The sequence below is a fragment of the Zootermopsis nevadensis genome, unplaced genomic scaffold (genome assembly GCF_977971745.1).
Source record: "Zootermopsis nevadensis isolate Lab colony 2312 unplaced genomic scaffold, Znev_1.0 Znev_ptg000030l, whole genome shotgun sequence".
Classification (NCBI taxonomy): Eukaryota; Metazoa; Arthropoda; class Insecta; order Blattodea; family Termopsidae; genus Zootermopsis; species Zootermopsis nevadensis.
Window position 1 is genome coordinate 8,884,975 of NW_028259162.1, and position 22,815 is coordinate 8,907,789.

Below are 22,815 nucleotides of genomic sequence, written 5' to 3' on the forward strand. Positions count from 1 at the left end.
GAAATCTGACTAGTAGACTTGCTTGATTTTAATCACTCTCAAAAACAATTCATTTACATTAGTTTTCAGGTAATATTCATGTTCACAGTTTTTAATGCACTACAAATATAGACAGTTTTCTATGCATATGGTTTATTAGGTAAAAATAATTAATTACTTTTAACAGTAAATTTCCATGATGTGAACAGATGTAAAAGTAGTTAACATTTTGTCAGCCTGTTGATAGTTTTTCACACTGGAGAATCAACAAAGTAGGTACCAGATTCCAACAGCTGCAATGTAACACTAAACAATACGTGTTAACAAGCTCGGAAAGTGTATTCATCCATTCTTTGCAGTGTGCATTTAGAGGTAATTTAATCAGCCTTGTTTGATAGTTCCCACTTTGGGAACCAGATCACAGCATTGGAATGTGTACTTCATGACTTTCCTCATCCGTCATTTTATCACAACCACTCATAGGATATTCAAAATTAATTTGCGAGGTCATGCAGAATAGCGTAATATCCACATCAAATTTCATCCAGTGGTTCTAAAGTTTGATTGACTGGACTAACGGACAGATGAACAGACATGTCCAGACCCTAATACATTCTCACTATGCATGTTGTGCAAAGAATGAAAAAACTCTGGAACCAAATGCACAATTTTATTCTATGGCCCACACACTTAAGACTTTTTAGTGTAAAAGATGGTTAAAAATGACTGTAAATATGGCACATTATCTCAGACACAGTTTGATAAAAATCATTATTCAGTAGAAATTAAATTATATAAAATTTAAAGCATGGAGAGAAATTTCACAAAATACTCACACAGGAAAGGAATAAAAAAATAAATAAAATCAATTTAGAACCACATTTATTGTATCAGACACAATATTCCACCTGTATTTCAAGTACTTTCTTTTCTCTGTACATTCCAGACCTTCACTTATAAACTACAAAAGATGTGAATTTATTTACAATATACTAGCACTTATGTACAAGGAGGTTCATGAGATCAGAAGATCTCACAGCATACATAATGACACCTGAGCCATTACTAAAAATCTCCAAATATGAAAATCACTGTGTTAACAAACAAAAATTAATTAGCATCTTATTCTAGTACAAAGTAAAGATAACTTTGTACTTTCTCAATCAGCTCATGAATTAGAAAGAGTAACAGTGATCCTGAGATGAAAAATAACAATAAATATACTAATAATACTGATGATGTCCAGGAGTGTTGACACAATGTGTCTGTTACTATTCTGACAACTACAGGGCTTCCTGCCAAATTCTTTTACATACTTTTGGGCAAATCATGGATAAAGTGCCACCAATGTGGATTTGATCGCATCATCAAAATAGAATAAATTAGAGAGAGACTAAGCACACTAATTTAAAATAATTAGTGATGACTTCACTTTCAAATACATTATAACTGGATTCTGAAGCACCAGATAACGGGTTCTATATTGCATTTGCATGCAACATCAACACTTAAAGAAAAATTTCTCAACACATGCTGCTCATGAGGTGTAGCTTTTTAGTATGGGTTGGAAAATGTAACATCTAAGAAACAATTTTTCACAAGACTTACTAAGAATTAGTTTAATCACTTGATGCTTATGAAAGTACAGACAAACAGATAAACAAATGTAATGATTCTACACAATTCTGCAAACATGTCTAAAAATAAAGACATGCTTGACCTTTTTCCATTCTTTCTGTCCTTACATAATTCATTTACAGTACTTCAAAATCAGTGGGACAGACAAATGAAGTCAACCTTTGTCACCCTATGAGTTGGAGTATTTTTGTAACAGATTATTGTTATTCTGTGAAGTGGTGACAGTTTTTCAAAGTTATTTCGTGAGAATCTGACTCCTTTCAATAACATTTTAGTGTTCAATGATACAAGTCTTCTGATTTGTTCAGACTGTGTTCCAGCATAAAGTGGTATAAGTCTAAAGAGGACATAAAAACATCATACAGTAAGAATATGACAAATACCAGCAAATATAATTGCAATTTTAATTTTTCTGACAACATTTATTTAAGTGCCATACTTTTATACTGAGCCAAAATTTATTACAGACGCAAATCCAAAGCCTTACTTCTTGATCCAAGGAAAGTCTGACTTACACTACTTTCATTTTGAGGAGTTCATTTGTTCTTAGCAAACATAAAAATCCAATAATTTATTAAACAAACCACAATATATAACCTAATTTTTGATGATGCAAGACCATTCATGTTCTCTGTTAAAAGCACACCCGTTTCCTCTTCAGGAAGTTGTGCCACCACTTGACATTTCTGGTCTCAAAAAACAAAAGCATTTCCTCCAGAAGAGTGCCCAATACATTGCTCCTGCTTGGTTGCCACTTTGCCAGCACGTCACTGACATAACAGAAGTTATGCCTTGACAGTCGGAGCAGACTGAAGGCTGCTGCTTCTTGCACTTCCATTGAGACTGAAACAGACTTCTATTGTCAGACTAACCAACCCCATAGAACACATTCGAACCTCAGCAGTTTACAGCTATTTAACTGATCAAGAAGTACTGTCTTCATGAAATTCAAAGGTGAAGATGGGGAGGGAAGGGAAAAAAAAAATTACACTCAGCAACTATGATATATCCCAAAATATTAGTGTATCTGTAACTGATAAAAAAATATAAGAGACATATCTGTTAATACCATTAAAAATTAAATCCGTGGCATAACAGCTTCAGAGAGCCAAAGCCGACTAGCTTGACTGCTGGCCTCACGTTCACATGCCTAAGCAGAGGTGAATGATCATCCAACCAGATATAGGGTGACGTGTGGTCAGCACGACGAACCCCCAGCCATTGCTAGTTTTCATGACCGGATTACGCTACTCATTGTAGCTCCCCATTTTCCTCACGAAGCTGGGTTGGCACCGGTCCCATGCACCGGTCGAAAGCTCATGAGAAAATTTCTTCTCCCCCAAGACTCGAACCAGAGCGCATTCTGTATCGCCGGTCCGAAGCATGATGCCTCAGACCGCGCGGGACTCTGTTAATACCATACTTGATTGTAATATATCCAGTTCTACAGAGTGTATGAGAGGTAAATGTACCGGTATTACTTCAATCTCGATACTTGCAGGATTTTCAAGGTATCAAGTATCAGTCACTGACAAAAGGAAGATATGGCAACAATATGGTGATAAAGTGTGGCAATACTGCCAGTATATCACTGAGTTGTAGTTACAAGAATACTCAAAACATTAATTAGTAATAAAATAGTGCATGACTTTGCATATATCATTGACGTTATCAAAAATAATATAATGACACTTACCATTTTGTTCAAGTAATACGCTGCCCAAGAGGTTCAATACTGCTTGCACGCAAGCTTTTGCCTCCATAACTGGGAAGCACCTCGTAATATAACCTGTATGGAAGAACACAAATAGTGTATTTCTATTAGGTGATGGGCAAATATTTTTTGAATGCATATTTTAAAACTCCATCTAGGTTTGTCATCTACTGCAAGAAAATCCTAGTCCTGAAGGCTATGTAGACCAATCAAAGGGTTAAATATTTTTTTTATTTATCCATACTGGCTACATTCTGCAATTATATCATGATAAAATAACAAACATAATGAACAAATAATAAAAAAAACTACAGAAAGGAGTTGGAGAATGAAATTGGGCAGGTTGGGGGAATTAGACAACTGAAAGTCACCAATTAAAATTTAAAGCTTGACAGATAATGTCATTTCATTAGTTAAACAAGACTTCAGAATTCCAGTTAAAATATGGTAAATTGGGACAGGTCACACACTTACACCATAAGCAAGTTAAAAAGTTGTAAGGTACAGAAAGATTTGGGCTATAGTTCTGACAACTGTTGCTAAATTATAATTGTGCTAGCTTTCCAATTCAAGATCCTGAAAACATTATCTTCATGATACATACCCATCACAATGATCACTTCACGAATTGTGAGATCATTCACTGCACCTGCTCTCCACTCATCTATTAGTGGGACGAGGTTACGACACAGCAGTTGTTTGTAACTTCTGTCCCAGCCTATACGTTTAGCCACCAAAATAAGCGATGCTTCCAGCCCTTCTACATGACCACCTGTATAAAGAGAACATTAATTTATAAAACACGTCCTTATTTTACAGGCTTTCAGGTGTTATGTTTAAATTATTTAACCCTTCCTCTGCCAATCTCTGAAGAAAAATATGTTCTTTATTAATAATTTGCAATTACTGAAATAAAATGGTTATTAAAGCTGCTATGAGTTCTGATCATACTATAATTCCTACTTTCCTTCTTCGAAGACTTCCTCCAGACCTCAATGTCTTATAGTGCAAAGCTATATGTACTTTGGTAATAATTAAATTAAATGTAGCTCATACATGCTGGGACCATGTGCAGATAACTACAAGTATTAAATCACACAAGTCAGAATTTTTTATGGCTTCAATTATAAATATGTTACAGACTGCTGTTGTTGTTATTATTATTACTATCCCATATATTCACAACTTTATGGGGTATGTACTTCCATGTACCCGAGACAGACCTTGTCCCTAAGGTACATAGGCAGCAGCTATTTCCGGGATACATATTGTTTTTAGCAAGTGCTACATGTATTATATAATTTTATTTTATGACAGCATCTTTCGAATGATGTATGAAGTTCCCAAAATGGTGGTCTTCTGCAGTTCCCTGATGTTGTGTTCGCCTGGGATATTGGCCAATTATTATTATTAGTAGTATTTTTTGTATTGTTATTCTTAGTGCTTGGCTGTTATTGGCCTTCTTTGACTGTTGCCAAGCACTCTAATAAATGGATCAAATTGAATTATTATTACCGTTTTGTGGAGGTAGTGAAAAAACTTGTTATTTAGGTACAGATTCTGTCTACAATAAATTTGTTGGATATAATCTCAAAGTTTCACACTGTTGCCAAGTTTGAAAAAGTGTTTCATAAAGTATAAGAAAGTTCAGAATTTACCTTCATACAAAATTTCATATTCCTAAATATAACAGTTAACATGTTACTGAGTTGCTGCTGTCAAACTGAAAGTTTACTGAAAAGTTTTGCAGAACCATGTTGATGCTTAACATTCTAACACCCCCCCCCCCCCCCACACACCTAACAAAAATTACCTGAACAAAAGATGCAGCAAAACCCTATTACTAAACAAATGAGGACCCTATTATAAACGCTGCTAGTGTCACTCCCAACTCACAAGTTCATACACTTTCTCCACTCTTATTATAGACCATGGGAAATTAAAGAATATTAGGCTGGGTAAGGTTCCAATGATATACTGCACAAACCAAATTTCTTGGAAACTGATCAGTTGATTTAAATTTTTGGGACACAGGTTTCATGGAGACAAAACATGAAAGAAGAGTGACATTTAATAAAAATTGTTTGAGACAGGCCTGAGAAACAAACAAAAAAAGAAAAAACACTCAAGGATACAAGGACACACACATCTATTAGAAATCTAGACATCAAAATTAAAACTCTTACTTATTCCTTTGATAAGCTACAAACCTGAGCTCCTTAACCGGTCTACAAGCACCTGAAACAGCTGTTCAGTCGTCAGGACCCTCTGACTGTAACCATAGCGTGTCTGTAGAAGTTTTTTGAAAGCTTCGATTCTGTACTCTGTTTGGGTCTTGTCTGTTGATTGCATTAGAATGAGATTGGTCATGGTCATCATCAACATGCTGTCTGCAACAAAGAGAACATCAACACTTGACAACAAAAACCATTACCCAATTTCCTGGTTATTTAATTACACTGTATCAACTGTAATTTATATTTAAGGCCCAATCAGTATTGAATATGTCGGTGTAATTTTTGTGAGTTGTGATGCTGTATGGATTTGTAGATAGACACCAACATTTCAGTGAAGCATACTGTCTCCATCTTCAGGACTTCAGACTCAGAGATGGAGAAAGCATGTTTCTTTGAAATGTTGATGTCTATCTACAAGTACACAGTGTCACTACCCAGAACATCAACATCTTAACCACTACAATAAAATCCTCTTGGGCTATCAGCCGCATAAAGTGGTTAAAACATGAAGAGACCAACGTTTCGAGGTCCATCTCTGTCCTCGTCCTCAGGGTACTGATAATCTCAAATATCACACAGCACTAAATATGATTCGAAAGAACGGCGGGGGGATGTGGAATGCTGTGGTTGTGGTCTGCATCCAGGCACTATTTAACAGACACTGAGTGCAGAAACATGATACTCTACCTGAGACATGAACCAGATAACTTATATATATGTTAGACGTCTCATTCCTCAACTAACCTGCTTGTGTATCAATGCAAACAGAAATGTTGTCATTTGGATTATAACCATTCTTAAGATTCACTTCTGGGGCAATATCAAGAGCGCTTGACTCCGCCCCCTAGCTCCTTGGGCCTGGTCCCAAGCAGGCAGTTACACAGGCGACTTCCGAAGATACAGTCACATCAGAACCCTGAAGATGGGGACAGAGTTTGTTCCTGAAATGTCGGTTTACTACGGTAACCGGCTAACGCAGCTGATTGCCCGAGAAGATTTTATTGATTGTACTCACCGCGAAAGTCTCAAATCCTGTATCAGTGCTGCCAATATTGACAGAATTTGCAATAAACATATCTCTCTCAGTAATCTGATGATATTACATGCTTAAGTTCTCAAGGTGGTGAGTATGAAAACAGCAATCTTCCATCCAACATAACTTTCCTTACCTTTTCCCACACTAGCATGTGGCAGAGCATCTGGATATGTAGTGTATACAGTGAACAGCAGAGGAAATGCTTTGTAGTACAGGCAGTACATCGAATCATAGCAAAATGCCTGTACACGCTGCCTGTCTTGCCGTATGAGACAAAGCGCTGCATGAAACCTGGCCAGAGAACATGATCGTATAACCTAGAGGCAAAGACAGAAATTGGTTTGTATAAAAAAAAGGTTACTAGTACACATCCTTCACCTTGTCTTTTTAACTTATTAACTTGTGTTGGGCAAGGCCGTGGTCTAGGCAACATGGAGTTTTCCTCCAGGGGCTTCCCCGGTTTCTCCGTGGCATCCCAACAATTACTCCATTTACACACAGAAGAAGGCAATGGCAAACCACTTCTGGATCATCTGCCAAGAACGTATATGAACAGGTCCCAGTCCGAGAAAAGGATGGAAGGATCCTGTTCATATGGACCTGTCGTCAGACAGAACAGGGGGAGAAAGAAAGAAAGAAAGAAAGAAAGAAAGAAAGAAAAGAAAGAAAAACAACGACAACCACAGCAACAACAACTGTGCACATTGCATAACATTAAAAGGCAGTCACAGCCTATTTTAAAATATTATGCCACCATTTGCCCAGGAACTGATGAAATCCACAGAAACTTCAATCACAACAGCTGGGAGAAAAAAGAAACGAGAAAACACTCTGTCACAGAAACTGAGTAATTAACTACACATGACACCAGAAGTTCAAATGTTAATGAAGGCAGTGAAGTGTCCATAGCAGCCTTCTGAGTCGAGACAGATTAATACAGCTTCCATTTTTTTCTGACCTGTGATATACAAATAGTCTGACAAATGAATAAATAAGATACCATAATGTAAGGAATTTATATGCCTTTTTTTTAAACTTAACATAGGTCAATACAAACTTGACCAGACTTTCAAAAGCCTTAATTTCTTGCACTGTATTTACAAACCATTATTTGATACTAACATTTGGTACATGTCCAAGCCTAAACAGCCTGTACTCTATGCCCAACAGAATAGTTTCCAACAGATCCTTATACTGTTGGTGCTGTGACTGCAATGTATATACCAGTGTCACCAGGCGCTGCTGCGTTTGGGTCAGTGGAGGGGCGCTGTTGCTCTTGGTGTGATTTGGCTGGGCATTAATGTCATCACTCACAAATTTTACTATGATCCTGAAATAAATGTAAAATATAACATATTTATTTGCATATATGTGTAACTGAGGTGAAGTAATGATAAAAATTTCATGTACAACAATAATATGTAACAGACATGCAAAACAGTGATGTAAATTAGGATACTGGTATAAATGTTTATATGCAAAGTAGTATTTATGAAGTGGGGGAATGATACACAGAAACAAGTTGCCTTGGCTGGCAGGAACAGCATACTGAGGTTTTCTATAAAATTTAAATAGACAATAATAGATTTGGTGTTTGAAGGACTAATACTTATGTCATGAGGACAGATGTTTTCTGAATTTATGAAATGAAATTTTCCTAAGCTGACTTTTTAAAACCTCCTTTCAATTAAATCATAGACAAAGGAAATTGAAGTGGTACTCTACTAGTTTTATGTTACCACCACCACTGCTCTTGTTCACAGTGAAATAACCAAACTAAGCTCCTTTGAATAACCAACAGAAACCATCAGTTCAGCAATTAAAAGCATAGCAATTTTTTTTTTTTTTTGGGGGGGGGGGGGGGGGGCTTGTAACAAGCATGGATATTAAGTTTTTTCTCATTCTTTTCAAATTCTGACTTACTTTGCTAAGACCAGTGGTGTAGTCTCAGAGTTCAAGCCAGCAAATTTCTGCAGAACCTGTTGAAACTTTCCACTACTGAAGTTGGATGAAAACAGTTCCTGTAGCTCCTTTTTAAATATTACCTTCTCTTGTTGCTTCATAACTTCTGAAAGATAAATAATATATCTTATCCACTTTGTATTTATACAAAATCCTCTAAGTATACATGACACACTGTGCAAGAATGCAGATTACGAGAAGAGCAAATTGCATTAACAAGAATGTGTTAGTTTGTGTACAGTGCCACTGCAAACAATTATAAACAAAACAAAAAATGTGGAGTCTCTGAATCCTTCACACAAGTTCTGAATTACGCTGTGATTATTTAGAAACTCCATGTTACAGCACCTTCCTTGGAGAGTTTTTAGATGTACAGCTGATGAAGTAACTCCTGATATCTATCACAAACTCAAGCTCATCACTGCGTCTACAACAGCCCACCAATGGACCCACCTTGACTCAGCACAATTCAGTTCACATCTTCAAAACTGTTTCTCTAAAATTCATTTTAATATTACCAACTTTCAAACACATGCTTATATCTCTCGAGTCCTCCTAAACAAAATTTTGTCAAAAAAAAGTGCCCCTGATGCATTATACATGTCTCACAGGTTCAAATATTCTCAGTATTTTTTTCTCAAATACCTTAAACATATTATATTTACTCCAACTACAAGCTACAATTCTTTAACTCCTGTTCCCATTAAAAAATATGGAGTAATTTTTTATTCATAAAAAAATTAAAATACCAAAAATGAACCTACAATTCAGGAAAGACAGACATCCTGAAAAATACTGCATACCTTTCCAATATACTACCAATGTATTTCCAAAGTAATAACCATTCATGCATTGGTCTTCTTAGTTGTAATGTCATAATTTCAGAGGTTCTTTTTGCCTCCATCATCAGGGCATGGAGGCAGTATGACCTCTGAAACATCGGTAAACATCTACCAGGCTACATGGTGCTACAACCCAGAAGACATACTCTCTGCTGTGAGAACCTCAAATCCTACTAAATCTGATTCTCAATTAAATGTAAGTATATATAATCTGAATTTAAACTAACTTAAATTTTTAAATGCACATCACCAAATACCAACCTTTAGTCTTAAGTTTATCCGTCATGAATTTAGATTTCTTTGGATGTTTCTCTTTGCATTCAACTTCATAATATTTCAAAACCCATCTGAGAACACAGCCTGGAAACACTTTCAAATCTGTGCTTGTGTTTACTGCACATTTCTCCGCAGTTATCTCACTGCCTGTTTTCTGATGCAAGGAACTTCTTGTCAGTCTCTTTGGTGATTTAATGCTTGATCCATTCACTGGCAGTTCAGCAATCTGTTTTTTATCTGAAGCTGTTGCAGATGATTCAACCATCTCTGACTTTAGTTTAAGCTCACCAACAACAGGGTCTTTGATAGGTGAAACTGGACAGAGTACCAATTCCTGACAAATTCTAGGAAATATTTCATTCTTCATCTCATCCATCTTGAAAATTGTGGCAGGTGACTCAAAGTCTGTAAAGTCTGCTACTGCCTCACGAGTCTTATCTGGTGAGCGGACTTTTGTTACATTCTCAGACGTGTAATCTGCGTCAAGGCATGTGTGTGGTAAAGTCACATGCCCCATGCCTTCAGCGGTCTGATTTGCTTCAGGTACACTTTCTTTATGACAGACTGGAACTGCTGGTACTGTAACAGTCTCGAGAATTTTATCCGGTAAACTAGAATCAGAGTGAATTTCAGAAGCATGATCAACTTTAGATAAAGGGCTTGCAGTTTCTGTAATAATATCGCTCTTAGGAATTCTGTCCTGAGAACAGTCTGCAATTTCTGCATGATTACTTTCAGTGTGTATCTCTTCTGTTGAACATGTTTCTTTGACTATATCAGTACTGGAAAATATCTGATCAGTACCTGAGTTACAAGTCAAATGGAGATTAACCGAGTTATTACACGTATTAAGATTAACAAACCCATTTCCCACTGATGAGCTATGATCTTGTGGAATAGATGACAGGTAACTGACATTGGTACGAGACTTTGACACGTTACCTTCTATTCCCACTCCTGATGGACTCCTTACTCCTGGCCTAATGGATTTTGAATGTGCAATACAGGTTTTGGATGCTGGTGTAAGCATCTTTCTGATTCTTAAACATTTTTCTGGTAATTCAGAAGCTATCTTTGATGGCATTTTAGATTTGATGATATTTCGCCTAAACTTTGCCAACTTGCTAAGTTTTCTTACTGGACCAGTACCCCGAGAAGGATCAGTTTTACCAACTCCCTGTCTTGTTTCATGAGCATTTACTCTCACATTCAGCAATGAGTGATTTTCATTTGCTGTAGAACATTTCAATTCTTGATCTGAACTTGCCTGTTCTGTCAATGGTAAGGAAATAGCTGTGGCAGTATCACATGTTCTTGTAATATATTTCTCAGGACTTGATTCTGATACATAATGCAACAAAATGTTGGATGTTGCTTCAGAATCCTTGTCAATCACTGAATCATCACTTACTTTGTTTACAAAATCTGTTCTTGTCCTCTTGGATTTTCGTCTCTCTAAACTTGGGCAATCTTTACATTTGCTTTCAACCTGGCCAGCACAGCCAACTGAGGCCTTTCTCTTGTGCTCATTTAACACACTGCCACGAGCCTTCTTTGGCTGGATAGTCTGTATCTCTGCTGCAGTTCTGTGACTCTGCTGTTCTGCATCAGAATAAATATCTGATAAAGTGCTAAACAATTCTTTGCATGATGATTGCTCAAGTACGTTTTCCTCTGTGACAGCCCTTGTCTTCTGTTGAATGTTACTCTGAAGTACAGTTGATATCTGTGCATTGTAGGATCCAACTCGACAATCTTGCATATCCTGAACTGCTTCAGACTGGTTGCTATGAACTTGACTATGTATTCTCATGACAGGTGTATCACTTTCTTCAACAGGCTCATCCAAATGTCTATTCTTAAGATGTTTCAGCTTTAGTTTTGACCTGTGTTTTTGTTTGGACAATGGGAACTTCTTTGACATATTTTTTCTATATTTCTTGTGATCCACATCATATTTGTTTCTTCTTTCCCTAAGCCTAGAAGAAATACTGCCCTCTTGTTTATTATTTGAGTAACTCCTTGTCTGTAAGTGATCAGTCATGCACATGTTTCTGTTTCTTAACCTTGAAGTCTTGTTTTCCATTTCCTCATCTGTGCTTAATGAAGAGTTCCTGCCGCACATACGAGCAACTTCTCTTCTCTGCCCCATTCGTTTAGTTGTCACTTTCTTTCTTAATCTTGCGCCTATTGAGCTATCCTCTTCGTCTGTACTCCTCCTTGTTGAATCTGTATTCTCACCTTCACTGTCCATCTGTGTAGCGTATGTGGCATTAACTGCACGATTCTTAAGGCACATTTTTCTGGAAGGCATTTTACAATCACCTCCAGAAGAAGAAGAAGAAGAAGAAGAATCTTCAGTGTCTATAATTCTATTCCAGACTCGTCTAGCAGATTTGTTGCCTGAAGTTGACCTGGTAGAAGACATTTGTACTTTGACTTCACTTTCAGTTGATCTACAGTTACTATGACGAGTATTAATGCAGGAACTACAGAGGCAAAAGCAATTCCTCAGTCCATGACATACATGGCCAGCCTGTGGGACACAAGGGTGATTCATATTTGCACAAACACCAATAATACCATGTCTGCAACAGCAGCCCTTTGAAAGCCCAGGCATGGACTGCATTGCCAATGCACAGCTCAGAATGTTTTGGTGGAACAAAAGAGGATCCATACCATGGTGATGGAAGTTAGGCACCAGTGGCATCAAACGATCATGATGATGAACTTCTTTATGATAAGATGATAAATGTGGAGCATCTTCCAGAACAAATAAACCTGAAGAAGCTGCCATGCTTTGCTGTGACAGAGATTTGTCAGCAGGCCTAAAGAACTGGGTTGTAGATGCAGGAGTGGAAGAATCTTCGGATGTAAAAGGGAAAACCTTGCCAGAATTGTCATCACTTTTGTCAGAACACAACTGAGGCGTCACTCTCTCCGACTTCTTTACCTTGCCCTTCAAATATTTCTCTGGTTTCTTGTAATCATAACGAATCATACTGCTTTGTTTCTTTGATTTACTTTCCAGAGAGTTCTGTTTTGAGACTGCGCTTAGGAAATTAATCTTCTCTGTTCCTTTTAATGGTGATTTAAAGCTATCATATATCATGGTGCCATTCTCAGCAACACTCTGTGTTTGAATTCCAATCTCAGCATAAACTTTTCTCGAGAGTTGTGTCTCAAATGTTTGTTTCTTGCCTTCACTGCAGGTTGATTCCTCCTTTGGCAAACTAGAGTTATTAATCTTATCGTCTGGATGGGAGACACTGTCAGCACTGACTGTATCATCTGTTTGTACAGCACAAGTGTTGTTAGAGGTGATGCTAGTCTGACAGGCAATACTGCATCTGATAATGCCACGTGTTTGAATAGCTACATGACATGGAGGCTCCTCAGCAATCTCATCCACTCCAACAGCAGCATCCAACATTTCAACACAAGTTGAAGTGAAAGCATCACGCATCTCTGCTTTCTCAAACCCCGTAGAAGAAGAATGGCCTGAAAAACAATCAACACACTGTAGTAATGGAAATGTGAAATAGTGACATTTTTACACTCAGAGAGTTGCATGCCATATGGAGAATGTTACCGTCACTGTTGGAAATCTCTTTTTCAAGTAAAGTATCAAGTTTCATTACTTATGACACACTTTTCCAATTTTACCTAATAAAGTATAACTATACTACACCTTCTTTTTCCTGCAGCAAGAGATAGTTATATCCCGAACTACAGTCAGTGGGGAACAAGGATCACCACAGGGTTGACGTGGTAATTTTTTTATATATAAACGAACAAATTAGAAACAACAAATTAAAGAAGAACACAGAATATTTTTACTTTTGAAATTTGGATCCTCTCATACAAAACTTCCCATAACAGGTACAAAAGTTTTGTTTACTGGCTGACAGCCCGCTGTCGACTGTCTCCACTCTAGTACTGCCCGTATTCTTGACCTAACTTCCAGAATTCCTTGCTAGCGTGGGAACCTCCACACATGACTTGCTAGCATGGGATCTTTCACACGTGATTGACTGGCCAGTTCAAATTTTAATTCCAACAGTTACAGGGGTTCTGGACTGGTATAAAAGAATAAAATCAGAAACTCCAGTATCTTTCCTAATACAAGTTGATGAAATAAACAACTTGAATATGAAAGAATTACATTAAATCTCTCATATTCAAAATGTTGATTTAATCACAAACACTGAAAAAATAAGGTTTGTTCACACACAAAAAATAAATAAGAGTAAAAAGTTATAATAGTGTAAGACTGCAGTCACTTGAAGTTGTCTTACACTGCAGTGTTAAGAATATAGTGCAACTACTATATTATCAATTACAAATACATACTTCTATTAGTGTGTGTCTACTTCCTATAGACTTTACCTCACTAACAGCAGGCTATATTCAGCAATGGATGATATGTGATCTGGCAAGTGAGAAGTTCGTATGACCGATCTCAACCTCCTCGTCACAAATTTTGTGTGTCAAACAGGCAACAGAAATCATGCAGACACAAATGCAACAACTAATACATACTTTCACCATGGCTCATGAATGCCCCTGGCTCTGGGGTCATTGGTGACAGGAGATTTGGAACATTCTTCATTTCTTCCATAATATTCTCAATATGCAGACTTCTATCAGCAGCAGACTCATCTTCTGCCAGTGCTGATTTGCAGTCTGAATTAATATCAACAGGAACCAAACCACCACCACCCCAATTAGTCTTTGCCTCACTGGCGCCTCCCTCTTCCTTATGCCGAACTCTGACTGAAGTCAATGGAATATCCGGTTCAAACAGTGACGGAAGTCCCACGCCAATCATCTTAGATGGATGTTCTTCCAGACCAGGAGCAGCCATCATGTTCCTGTCACCAGACTCTGCATGATCCACTTCACTCCTGTTCTTGGCTGGAACCTCTGGAGCATCAGTTCTACTTGGAGGAGTTGAGGTGCTCACAGATGCTTTTCTTTTGGCAGGATTTGTTCCTGGCACTGATGCTGATTCAGGAGAGTCATGTACCTGACTTCCATTGCCTCTAATCATGACCTCATTATTTGAACCCAAGACGAGTGGAACCACAGTACCTGATGAATGTTTTTTATTGTTCTTCTGATGTGCTTTCCTTGTGCTGTCTGAGGTCAGAAGTTTGCATGTCACGTCTGCATGAAAAACAGCTGAAATAAAAAAGTATAAGAATAAAAAACACACAAAAAGGAGTAATGACACAGACAATACTCTTTTGCACTAAAATTTACATTTTATGAACATATCTGCAAAGACATCTACATAAAACAGTCAAAAAATTCCCAGATTAAAACTAGACACAGGCACTCTGGGTTCTAATTGACATGAAGTTCAAGGACGTCCCACACCGTCTGAGGCATCATGGCTTCAGACCGGTGATATGGAATGCACGCTGGTTCGAGTCTCGGGGAAAGAAATTTCTCATGAGATTTTCAACCGGTGTATGGGACCAGTGCCAACCCTGCATCGTGAGGAAATTTGGAAGCTACAATGGGTAGCGTAATCCGGTCATGAAAACTAGCAATGGCTGGGGGTTCATCGTGCCGACCACACATCACCCTATATCTGGTTGGATGATCGTTCACCTCTGCTTAGGCATGTGAACGTGAGGCCAGCAGCCAGATAGTCGGCTTTGGCTCTCAGAGGGCTGTTACACCACGGATTATTGTTATTATTATTACCATTAAGCTCAAAGACAGTACTTTGAAACTGACTGTGTCTGGGTGGAGAAAAGAAATGTTTTACTGTATCATAAATGCCTCTGTGATACATTTATTCTTAGATTATTTGACAACACTACCTTCAGTTGCAGAGAATATATGGAGTCAAATGTGATTCTTGAATGAAGTAACACACAAATGGGAAATGGAAGAAATAACAAATGGTGATAATAAAATCAATTAAGTCAATAAATTCAATTATTTCAGATGCAAAGTGTCATATGAATGTGAAAAAGATAGAAAAGCTAAAATTTCTAATTTTTTGAAAGTTACAGGCCTTAGAGGAAGAAGAGGGCCATTTTTTGTACTCACAGTTGTAAGGCAGTATAACTTCAGTAGGGCATATTTCTGGACTTCAAATGGTTTGGAAATTGTGTGAGCTAGGCCTATAACTAAGAAGGATTTAAAGTTGAAAGAGACTACAACAAACAAAATTGGAAAGGAATACTCTTTGGAGTATACCACCATTCCAAAGTCGCTCTTCGCACCATGCCACACAGGTCGTTGATGTATAAATGTGTACTTGGTTTATTAATGCAACCTTAGTCACACTTGCGCTAATGTTATCCTATAACATTTTTGCATTCTTGCACTGTGAACCAAAGAATTGTGCAACAGTATCTCCCAACAATGACCTTAATTGCTTTTCACTTTAATGTGATCAAAGGCCCCATTGTTGCACAATAGGACTCCTTTATCCCAAATGCATAACAATAGGTTTTAACAATAAGACTTGTTGGATCCCATACCAGTGGGATGTTGGATTCCATTGTGGCCCAATAATGGGCTCAAACAATGAAGTGTACTCATGCAGACAGATGGACAGAATGGCCACATCACTTTATTTCTTGTTAAACTGACTTTAACTCTTACGTCATACAAAAATCGTAAGTTATGTTTTGTTTCTTCCACGCAAACCCTCTGACAAACTTCATACACTAATAAGAGCTTAATAAATCACAGTTTGTAAACAACTGCTCTAAATCAACGGCAAAAAGTCTTACCAGTGTGATCCTTGACATTGCTGGTATTCGAATCCAGGCTTATAGAAATAACTGAGTTATGGTCATCATCAGATAACAGCTCTGCAATTGAACCTGGGCCAGTATCTCTAGATGAACAGCTACTAGCTACTTCTGGTGAGAAAATTCCTTCATCTTCTGATAAATCACCTTCTCCATTCACAAGACACCCAAGTTCTGTGCGCCACCGTGCCAGCATTCTCTTGTGTGTGGAGAAAATTCTCCCTTGAAAAAAACAAATACCAGATTTTAAGACGCTGTCTTTCTCCAGATATAACAACATCGAACACAAAATTAGTAGTCAGCAGAACAGACTAATTTATTTACTTTAGCATACAAACTCTAAGCAAACTTCATACATATGAAGGAACACAAGGAAGGAAATTACAAATCTACTCATTATGAAATTTCCCCAAAGCCTCATTACTTCATTTCTCTGAGACCTACACAGTCTCCACAGCACTTTATTTTCAAATGCTTTCAAACTTCATTCAGAGTGAGAAATAATGTTTCAAATTCACATGTTTCTAAGTTAAGTTAACCAAATTTTATACATCAACAAATGACATTTGATTTATTGTTGGCAGAGCATTGTACTTTTCCAGGAGCACCAACCCCAACCCAAAGAACCTGAAAAATCAAATCACCTTCTTTCTGGACAAAATCTGCAAATGAGACAATATTCTGCAGTGTCTTCAGCCTTCTCTTCTCTACAGACACCTTTTCAGCTTTGGCTTCCTTCAATGAATTCGTCAAACACACAGCTGCTTCTGTAACATGAACACAGAAAAATCTTAAAATGTCCCCTTGCACTTAAACATTCCACACATGTGCTGATCATTTTGATTGGTATATTATAACTAACTAACTAACTAACTAGATGGCTTACCGAACCCGAAGGTTCATCACCGAATTAACCAAAGCCCTCCACCGGACCCTGTCCTGGGCCAACAAAATCCAGTTTCCTTCAACTCCTATCTCCCATAGATCCCGCCTGAGATTATCCTCCCATCTACGTCTAGGTCTCCCCAGCGGTCTCTTCCCTTCAGGTTTCCCAACCAGTACCCGGTGCACACCTCTTGTCCCATCCATGCGCGCTACATGTCCCGCCCATCTCACTCTTCTCGACTTAATCACCCTCACAATACTGGGGGAGCAGTACAGATTTTTAAGCTCGTCATTGTGCAGTTTTCTCCACGCCCCATCGTCTTCCCTCTTAGGCCCAAATATCCTCCTCAACACCCGATTCTCAAACACCTGCAATCTGTGTTCCTCCCTCTGAGTGAGAGACCATGTTTCGCACCCATACAAAACAACAGGCAAGATTATTGTTTTGTATACTTTAATTTTCAGGTTCTTAGAAATCAGACGGGAAGACAAAATATTTTGGACTGAGAAGTAGCAAGCATTTCCGGAATTTAGTCTCCTCCTAACTTCCTCACAAGTATCATTTTGATTTGTTATTGTTGTTCCCAAATATTTGAACTTTGTAACCCTTTCAAAGGATTTATTAGCTACCCTAAGATAATTTTGCCCGCCTGTCTTCTGATGACGAGATACTAACATGTACTTAGTTTTTTCTGAATTTACTTCCAGCCCCACTTGTCTACCAGCCTCTAGTAAAACTTCTGCGTTCCTCTTTATTGTATTTATATCGTCCCCCAATAAATTAACATCATCAGCATATGCCAATAGCTGATGTGTCCCGTTCAATTGCAAACCCTCCTGCCTACCTTGGACCTTCCTGATGGCGTATTCTAGCGCAAAGTTAAAGAGCAAGGGAGACAAAGCATCTCCTTGTTTTAGACCGTTCTTGATGAGGAATGTCTCAGATACATATTTACCTACTCGAATTTTGCTGCAGGTTTCATTTAAGCACATTTTTATTAGACCCACTAGCTTCTTTGGTATACCAAATTCAATAAGAATATTATATAGCACTTCTCTCTTCACAGAGTCATAGGCTTTTTTGAAATCTATAAATAACTGATGTACAGTCCCACCGAACTCCCATTTTTTCTCTAGTATCTGACGAATGCAAAAGATCTGATCAATCGTTGATCTGTTTCGTCTGAACCCACACTGATGATCCCCAATAGTTTCATTCGCATATGGGGTTAATCTTGCCAAAAGAATGTTGGATAGAATTTTGTATGAGGTTGATAGCAGCGATATTCCTCGGTAATTACCACACTCAGTCTTGTCCCCCTTCTTATAAATAGGAATAATTATGGATTCCTTCCATTGATGTGGCATCTCTTCCTTATCCCAAATTAACTGAATAAGCTTATGGATCCTCATATGCAACCCTTTGCCACCTGCTTTAATTAATTCGGCCGGAATCTGATCAATTCCTGGAGATTTATAACTTTTCAACTTCCCAATGGCTAGTTCCACTTCATCTAAGCTAGGTTCTGGCACCAACAGTTCAGCTGTATGCATTTTAATCTGTCTAATATCACCAGTATTATGAACATTTAAGAGCTCGCTAAAGAAATTTTTCCACCTATTCACAATTTTTATTGGATCTGCAAGCAAATTGCCACTATCATCCTTTACCAAATTAGTCTGGGGTTGATATCCTTTCTTAAAGTTATTAATGCCTCTGTACAGGTCTCTGATGTTTTTTTCCTTATTATTTGTCTCAAGTTCAGCAATTTTGCCCTTCAGGTATTCCCTTTTCTTAGTCCTAAAGGTTCTACTAGCCTCACGTCTCACGTTACATAGATTATCCGCATTTGTTTTGTTTGGGTTCTGCAACCATTGAAATTTTGTTTGCTTCCTTCGATCTATTAATTTTGAACATTCTTCATCAAACCACGGTTTATTTTGCTTTCTCCTGTAGTATCCTAGTTTCTCTTTTGCTGAAATTTTGATGCAGTTTCTGACATTTTCCCACTCCCTGTTGATGTCCACACTTTCATTATCCTCATTTGTCTCTAAAATTTGAAACCTATTCGAAATTTCAACTTGATATTGTTCCTTTGCCTCTCCCTCACTTAATTTTTTCAAATCAAATCTTTCTGTGTCAAAATTTTGTTTAGTTCGTCTACTTACTGAAAGCCGATTATTCCATACTTAATAAACCTGGAATAGATTAAAATTGAAAAGTACATTTGATGTACTGGCTCTTACCTTTAGCACACCTGTAATTATAAATTTGCATATAAAATAATTTATGATGAAAATAAAATATCTAGACTGCTTCATAATTCAGAATACTTTCATGAGAGTAATGAAAAAAGGGTGAGGCATCAAAAAAATGATCTGGTGCAACTTACCTTTCTCCAGTTCAACTTTTGCTTCAAACTTGATAATATCATCTTTCAGCTGCTGTACAAGATTACTAAGTTGAAGGTTGTGCTTCTCAGTAGCTGCATGATTACTGGCCTCCGATTCAAGCTTCTCCTTTAAAATAGCATTTTCCTTCTTCACCGCTTCCAAATCCTATCAACACACATCTCACATACTGTATTTCCTCAAGTTTAAGTCACCATTTTCATGAGTTACATTTGTCACATTATTATATTATACCAAATTAGGTCATGGTTTCTTTAAAGTATTAGATGATACTGCATCAATATGATGACTTGTTTGCCATAAAATGATACAAAAACTGGTAAAAGTCTGGGGGAATCAAAAAAGATTTGCCAGGACGGATGGCACAATGGCTGAAATTCAAACTGTTTATCTTCCAAACACATATATAACGCATTAATACCTGAATTAATGTTCAGTACAGCTATCATCAATATCTCCAATAGCCATTTATTGTATGACATGCACTATACACTCAATAAACCCAATGTGGAAATACAAACAGAATATACTCGTAATTACAGATTATTGCTCCAAAAATATTACAAACTTGTAGCATACATATTCCTTACCTCTTCCAAAGGTGTTTGCTTATTCACATAGTTCACCAGTTTGCTGTTGTACTCCTTCAACAAAGCATTGGCCTTCTTTTGTTGTTTCCATAGGTTTTCATTCTCCTTACATTTTATATTATATTTTTTTATCAGCTCACTGTAGGAAAACACAGTACACAATAACAAACCAACCACTCTGATGGTACAAGGCTTTCCATGAACAAACGATAGTTATTAATCTGAATAAAAAATTACCTATTGTCTACTATAAATGGAATTCGAAAGTTCAGTGTAATTATTTATTTACTTAGTTATAGTTTATTTAACAATGCTTTTTCAGTAGCTCAGGCTAGGATAGTGAATAATAAATTGAAAATGTTGTGGACGGAAGCAGTCGTGGCTTAATTTAAAGTGCTATCCTGGCATTCACCTGAAAGGATTGAGGACAATCACAAAAACCCCAGGATATCTGGTTTCCTGACCAAGACTTGAATCCAGGATCTCCCAAATACGAAGCAGAAGCATGAACATTAACAACTTGACCACAATGTTTCATTCCAATCTAATAACCTCAAATGTATGCCTACATTGAAAATGTAACAAAAAGCTACCACTACCACAGCTTACAGGTTGTTAAGAGTTGCATTTCACGTGTCACAGAGTAAGCCACCTACTTCTAAACAAAAATACTGGGATTCAGACATACAAGTATAACACAAGTATGCATTTGGGACAAAAAAATCTGGGGCACTAAGTCAGTAACTTAAGTTATTATTATTAATTGCAAATGAACATTCACAACTGGGACTAAGCAGTGTGATGAGAAAGGAATACCGCACACCTTCAGGAACCAAGTGTAATAGTAATATGTATATGTGGCTGTTTTGTGAGATGCTCTTATAGAAGTGAAAGGTTTTAAGACAGCTGTCATATATGAGCAGAGGAAGGTACCATATTTGTTGAAGTTCAAGCTTTACTCATAATGTCTGATTTTAAACAATGCATTACACTGATGTTTTTTTATATATATTTGCAGAAGTATCCTTATGTGATAATGGATGCATACTGTTGACTGTAGTTCTTCAGAGAACACTGATGCCATCGACCAGTCTACACAGTGCAACAACCCAGAAGACAGAAATCTTCATACTCACCGCTGTGAAAACCTCAAATCTTACAAGTTTCTCCACATTTCAATAATATCATTCTGGAAATATCACTTCAAATCATATACACGCCAATAAATACTCACTGTGTAAGAATCAGCTTCTCTTTGTACACCAGAAACCTTTGTTCCAGCTTACTGAGACTATCTTCATATTCCTGAAACAGTAAACAAATCATAAGATTTTAACATAAGGCCTCATGGGATATGAATGTCCATACCAGCCCTGAAGGCAACTCAAAACCCTAGCCAATAGGAATCAGGGGGTTTCTCCTTTCTAGTAAAGTGATCAGAAAAGGAAGTTGATCACTCACCTCCATTAAACGAATAAGCTAAAAATTCGTGAAGTAACATTTTCACTCACTCAAATGTCTTCATGGCATGGTGCTTAATCAAGCATACGGACAACTCAATCTTTGCATACATACATTCCTACTTACATACACGAATGAGTGAAAATAATCAGTAAGCGGTTGTCAGCACGCAACCGGTAACCACGATGTCAAAAGTTAACGTGCGGAATAGAATAAGAATCAGTAAAATACGTACAATATTTACATAAATTGCCAGTGCAAACATATACTGACAATGATTATGATTCCAAAAATTAAATATTTATACATTTTTAAAAACATAACCACTAAGTCACGTGCGATTCACATTCCTAAAAAGTTACGTATGTACCTGTTTCTTTATTACACATTCTATGCATGGCCACTGTTGACAGCTATCACCAACCATTATATATTATGTACATCTAATAACCACACAAGAAGTTAACCAAAAAACCGGCATTAGCACCAAACGTTCTACAACGTTCTTGCAATGTAGTGCAAACTCCACTTCTTTTGTTCAATAACCAGTGTCACAAACATTCGAGACTTGTACCGAGTATTTCCCTTATTTCCTTTATCTTATTTAAACACATTCCCAAACATAATCAACCGAAATAAATGCACGCAATATATTTTAATTCGATATCACTAAATTAACTACTAATACTATGATACAATAATTTAGATTTATCTCAAATACAATGTTATTAATGTCTTTGCAATATTTTCTTCTTCTTCTTTCCGTCAAGGCTGTAAGAGGTAATTTTTACCACGAGCTCATCTGTGTTCTGTCCATGCCTTCCAAAACAGGTAAAAACGGAATTTTGTCAAAGCTCAACAGTTGGTCCTCTGCTATTATCGAAGCTCCACCACCAATTCATGTTACCTAACCTGTAGTTATTTATGCCTTATTACTTTCAGACTTACGTTACGGATAACATAGAGAAGTATCAAACAAATTCTGACATTAACCCAAACAACAT

At 37.3% G+C, this 22,815-nt stretch overlaps 1 protein-coding gene across 1 annotated transcript; it reads right to left on the reverse strand.

Annotated features, from left to right (window-relative positions):
* Positions 1–844: 844 nt before the first annotated feature.
* Positions 845–22,344, reverse strand: LOC110838051 (uncharacterized). Its single transcript, XM_022080841.2, has 15 exons — positions 22,182–22,344; positions 21,585–21,655; positions 20,351–20,489; positions 19,742–19,907; positions 17,108–17,230; positions 16,443–16,685; positions 14,227–14,868; positions 9,670–13,185; positions 8,528–8,672; positions 7,727–7,934; positions 6,738–6,921; positions 5,542–5,721; positions 3,936–4,103; positions 3,314–3,406; positions 845–2,460 (listed from the first exon to the last, which is right to left on the reverse strand). The coding sequence occupies exons 1-15, from the start codon at positions 22,236–22,238 to the stop codon at positions 2,252–2,254; spliced, it is 6,144 nt and encodes a 2,047-aa protein (XP_021936533.2). The 5' UTR covers positions 22,239–22,344; the 3' UTR covers positions 845–2,251.
* Between the last annotated feature and the right edge of the window lie 471 nt (positions 22,345–22,815).

Excerpts from the sequence above, each read along its gene's own strand:
- LOC110838051 (XM_022080841.2), bottom strand. The coding sequence starts at position 22,238 with ATGGTTGGTGATAGCTGTCAACAGTGGCCATGCATAGAATGTGTAATA. Across the intron at positions 17,231-19,741 it reads AAAAGTTGAACTGGAGAAAG|AAGCAGCTGTGTGTTTGACG; the intron begins GTAAGTTGCACC and ends TTCATGTTACAG. Across the intron at positions 6,922-7,726 it reads GGCTTGGACATGTACCAAAT|GTTATACGATCATGTTCTCT; the intron begins GTTAGTATCAAA and ends CTTTGCCTCTAG.